This window comes from Helianthus annuus, chromosome 11 (assembly GCF_002127325.2).
Source record: "Helianthus annuus cultivar XRQ/B chromosome 11, HanXRQr2.0-SUNRISE, whole genome shotgun sequence".
In the NCBI taxonomy this organism is placed as follows: domain Eukaryota; kingdom Viridiplantae; phylum Streptophyta; class Magnoliopsida; order Asterales; family Asteraceae; genus Helianthus; species Helianthus annuus.
The window spans coordinates 57,875,425-57,880,283 of record NC_035443.2 but is presented as its reverse complement, the minus strand read 5'-3'; the positions used below and the strand labels follow the sequence as shown (position 1 = coordinate 57,880,283).

The 4,859-nt window shown below is 34.3% G+C and overlaps 1 protein-coding gene across 1 annotated transcript; it reads right to left on the bottom strand.

The window, feature by feature from the left end:
* Positions 1–424: 424 nt before the first annotated feature.
* On the bottom strand, positions 425–2,542 carry LOC110905891. The gene is made up of 5 exons (XM_022151317.2): positions 2,433–2,542; positions 2,261–2,358; positions 1,607–1,729; positions 1,339–1,500; positions 425–1,223 (listed from the first exon to the last, which is right to left on the bottom strand). The coding sequence occupies exons 2-5, from the start codon at positions 2,291–2,293 to the stop codon at positions 1,125–1,127; spliced, it is 417 nt and encodes a 138-aa protein (XP_022007009.2). The 5' UTR covers positions 2,294–2,358; positions 2,433–2,542; the 3' UTR covers positions 425–1,124.
* Between the last annotated feature and the right edge of the window lie 2,317 nt (positions 2,543–4,859).

The window sequence follows — 4,859 nt, the reverse complement described above, 5'->3', positions numbered from 1 at the left end:
TAGTATATTTTCAAAAAATTCTTATTTTGATGTCTTAGCGTAGTTATTGATTTTATTAGATAATTGCAAGTGTTCGTTAATTTTTAATTAATTGGAGTTTTTTATTTTGGTATTAACGATCAACAGGTCTTCAATCTAAAAGACTAGGTTGGCCGTTTTCAAAAATAAATCAACTTGAATCCAAGTCAAGCCCTTGGTCAAAAATTCAAATTGGCTTAGAATCTGGCTTAAGCTATATGTTTATCAAATTGTTTGTACCCAAATATTTTTATCACACTCTATACTTCTTTCTTCATTATGACTTCTCAAATAATTACAAGCATTCTAAAGCCGAAGCAGATGTTAAACCCTTGGATAACTATTTATACAATAAATCTATTATAGGATTCGATTACAAAACATAAATTATAAAAAGGTGTATCTTTATCGAATACTTCAAATCTTAATCAATCATCACAACCAACTCTCTGAATTGTCATTAAAACTAATCTTCAAATCTTAATCAATCATCACAAGCTTCTCACTTTTCTGTGCCAAACTAAAAATTTCCGATTCTTGACAAAAACCATCCATGGGAGTCCAAAAACCACGTCAACAAACCGCATTGTCAGGTCCACAACCACCCGTAGTTGCATATTGTTATTTTTGTCAAGCCACACATCGGTTCATGACCACACAATATCGCCAAATGAGTCAACCCATTGTTCACCTAAGCTTCACGCTCAAGCTTCCGGAACACCACACAATATTCATAGTTCGGATCCAAGTTTACCAGGTCCTTCCCTGTGGGCCAGAAAGGGTGTGATACGTACAAATGTACTATCAGAATCATAGGCCTCCGTACTAGCTGGCCTCTTTCTTGACATTCCAGCCTGGGAGTTAACAGCTGCCACTTCCACATTGGGCCCATGTTAGGCCGAATTTTCTGCTTCATCCCTAGGGATATCATTTGGAGCAGCTTCGTCATCTACATCAGGAACTATATATGACAATATTCGTGTCCAGCCCGTTTGACGTAGATGGTGACCCGTCAGCTTTCGAAGTGTTGGGCTTGACCATGTGCCCAAGCCCACTCATTTCTGGACCTGATAAATCATCCAAGCCTCTTCCATCTTCAACCCAACTTAGTTGTGGCAGTTTCCCAGAGTCTCGGGCTTTAAGTATAGAGTCTGGTTCAGCATCTTTGGCATCAGATGTTCCTTCAATTTGAGGAACAGAGCCTTCTGCAAGGGGAAAAATAAAACATGCATAAGAATTGAAGGGTCAATTCGGGTATGTTTGTTTCGCTGGTATTCACCCATTAAGAAAATAGATAAATTGAAAATTAAATTTACTAACCCGCGCAAGTGTTAAGTGGTGGGATGCAATATTCCATAGAGTATGCAATAATTTTAAACCACTTAACAAATATTTGAAATGCTGCTTATCTGGCTTAAGTGATGATACAATATCTTTCATTATGTGTTGGACAAGAGGTCTTCCTAGATTTTCCACATTTATCTGAAAGATCAAGATGTTTATCACATTTACAAAGACAGTCAGCAAAATTTTATTAATAGTTAAATAATTTAATTTATTAAAATTATAATTAAAAAAATCTACCAACCTCAAAAGATGATCCGTTTATAGTATATTTAATGATACCATTCATGGCATCTCTTTTTAGCTTGCCAAGATCCTTAGAACTTAATATAGGAAGCCATTCGACACCAGAAATTAAATCATTTTGCTGCATATCAAAAGTATTCTATAAGTCAGAATATGTGAACATCAATGAGTTAGAAGGACTGAAAATAAAACTCTATGACTATTTGAAAACCAATTTAACAATCACATCACTAAAAAACAAGTCTTATTCAAAACTGTACGTCATAACTCTCTTCTTTTATTGAACCGAAGAGAAAAACACAAAAAGAATATCAGAAAAAATGCACATTTGAATGATTAAACAATAACAATTTATGATTCTTTACAATTAAACAAGAGAACCCCTAGATTACCGTCTACAAACAAAAAATAAACAAGAAATTACTGACAAAAAATACATCCAAAATCAAAAGATCTTTGTAAGATAATTACGGAGCATTTTAAATCTTTGTGTATTACTATTTAATTAAAATATTACTTTTTATAAGGATTCCAATACAAAAAACACATGTTTTCACGTTTATTCATCAATCAAATAAGGATTTCAATACAAAAAACATATGTATATATTTAAAAAAGGTTAATCAGAAATGTGATTTTTTAGGTTAGTTACCTGCATCACGTTCGCAGATCTCATCTTCCGCATGGTGATACATTCCTATGAACAATCACCATGCTATCAAGATTAATTAACACGCAATCTTCAGTTCCCTGCAGCATCAGGAATCAGTAAGTCAGTCAGTATAATTATTAACAATATAAACCAAGAATTAAAGATAACTAACCATTCGTCTGTCTAGGATCGGCATGTGGAGGCAGAAGATGCGTCTGAAGCGGCAGTGGTTAACTAGGCCGACAGTGGCAGTCTGAAGCGGCAGTGGTGAACTAGGGTTTACCGGACAGTGGCCGGCAGTCAGAAGCGGCGCTGAATAATAAAATAGAGAATTAGGGTTTAGATTTATAATGGACTAAGGCTATAGGGTGTGGTCATGACCCTTATGACCACCATGACCCTCCACATAGGTACCAAATCATCTATCTTTAATCCATTATTCAAAACCACTACCCTAAGGGTGTGGTTATGACCCAAACCACTATCCCCTTTATTTTTGTTAATTTGTTTTTGTCTTAAAATTATCAAATGAGAGGGTCGTGGTAATCGTGGTTTAATCCATGGGAACCACCATCAATCAAGGAGGGGGATGGTATACCATTTAATTAATGATCCTATGTGGAAATAATGTTCCAATCCATGACCCCCACACCCCATAGCCTAATGGTGGTTCATGTGAAATTTTGCATTTTAACCCCTCCTTTTTACACTCTATTTATCTATTAATTACCCCTCTGGCCCTTACATTTAGTTTGTTTGCTAAGACTAGAAAATTATGTAGTTTTTCTTATGATATACTTCAAACCACACATGTTTACGTTAGTTTTCACATTACACAGTCGTGTATCTCTATATCACACTTCATCGAATTAGGTTTGAAGCATTCATCCACGTACATATACGAATTACATGGGTGGGTGGGATAGCCACTCTCATCACACTATTATGCATGTGCTTCAACATCACATAGCAATATGTAATTTGTTGGGCAATTATATGACATGTGTGCTAAGTAGAGTTAGTGAGACTTTATTCTAGCAACTATAACACAAACGTGTGAATTTTTTGATGTTTCATAAATCTTAAGAATTCAACTTTAAATATACTCAAGATTCTTGCTTTCATCTTAGGGAGAAGGGGGGGGGGGCTATGATTGTATAGCCAAGTTTAGAGCGTTTCCATACAATTAAGATTTTTTGTTACATTTTAATAGGCAAGTACTATGCCCATGTGTGATTTAACGGTGCATTAATTTAATCTTAGATGTTTTATTAAACATACGACAACACTTAAACGTGTTTAACAACTTATGTCCCTCACAAAAAAAAAAATCTTAATTTATATCAAAATGTGTAATAAAAATAAATTGTCCTAATTTGAAGATATGATTTATGATCACATATCTTTAATAGTTTTGAATACATTTGAGCGATTACTTAGATTCTTCATAGATTTTAAGATTTCATTTTAGATCACGTCTCGTCTTTAGAGTGATAGCGGGTAAAGATTACAAAGCCAAGTTTGGCGCTTTCACTTTTGTTTAGATATGGAGGTTCATATTTACAAGAAGGAAATAAAATCATGATGTGTTATACGTTGCGAAAGGAACACATGTGTAAAATCAATATGTTCTCGAAAAACAAACTAATAACGCTTCATTTGAAGTTCCTTATGAAAAACGAGTGTTACTATATTGTACACATGAAGTTTTTAAAGGGTTTGAGAAGGAGATATTTCCATGAAATCTATTCTCATTTTTCATATCACATAGTCGTTTACCTCTATGTCACTTTTAACCAACTTCATTAAAACACACATCCACATCCATGTATATAAGGGAGTACATTGTTGTGACAACTGCTTCTTCCACACACGATTTTTATTTCCAACCCACATAGAAATATGTATCTTGTTGAGTAATAATATAACACGTGCTAGGTGGAAATTGAGGATTGTCACAGCATGAAATTAAGAAGCGCACAAGCGATTTCTTAGATTCTTCGTGGATTTGAAGATTGTAATTTAGATCCGATTAAGATTCGTGCTTTCAATTTTGGAGTGATAACACGTAAAGATCGCATAGACATGTTTGGAACTTTTAGCTTTTGTTTAGATCTCCAAAGTACATTTTTTGCATAAAGGTAGTGTAAATGTTTGTGATGTGTTTTAACAATGTGATAGAAAATCGTATGCACAATCAAGATGTTCTCGAGAAAAAATATAATAACATTTAATTTGAGGACTCCTTGTGAAAAATGAGTGTCATGTCTTTATGTTGTACACTAAACTTTATAATGGGTTAAGAATTCACAATAATGAACACAAATTGTGTCATGATTTCAATGAGTTTTGGTAAAAAGTTGACCCCAAATAAACCAAGTTATCCACCTTCTTGATTTCAACATATAAACGACACTAATGAGTTTCATTAATGCTCGAGTACAAGCCAACCTAATAAACCAAACAAATCAGGTAAACCCGAGAAACCCACCTAGAAGGGGTAGAGCTTTCAACAACATCAATGCAAATCCATGAGAGGCTAACAACAATGATGTGAACAGATAGCTTAGCAGACCCTTTCACCGTGGAAGTTTTGGTT

Excerpts from the sequence above, each read along its gene's own strand:
- LOC110905891 (XM_022151317.2), bottom strand. The coding sequence starts at position 2,293 with ATGCGGAAGATGAGATCTGCGAACGTGATGCAG. Across the intron at positions 1,501-1,606 it reads TAAACGGATCATCTTTTGAG|ATAAATGTGGAAAATCTAGG; the intron begins GTTGGTAGATTT and ends TTGATCTTTCAG. Across the intron at positions 1,224-1,338 it reads ACCACTTAACACTTGCGCGG|AAGGCTCTGTTCCTCAAATT; the intron begins GTTAGTAAATTT and ends TTCCCCTTGCAG.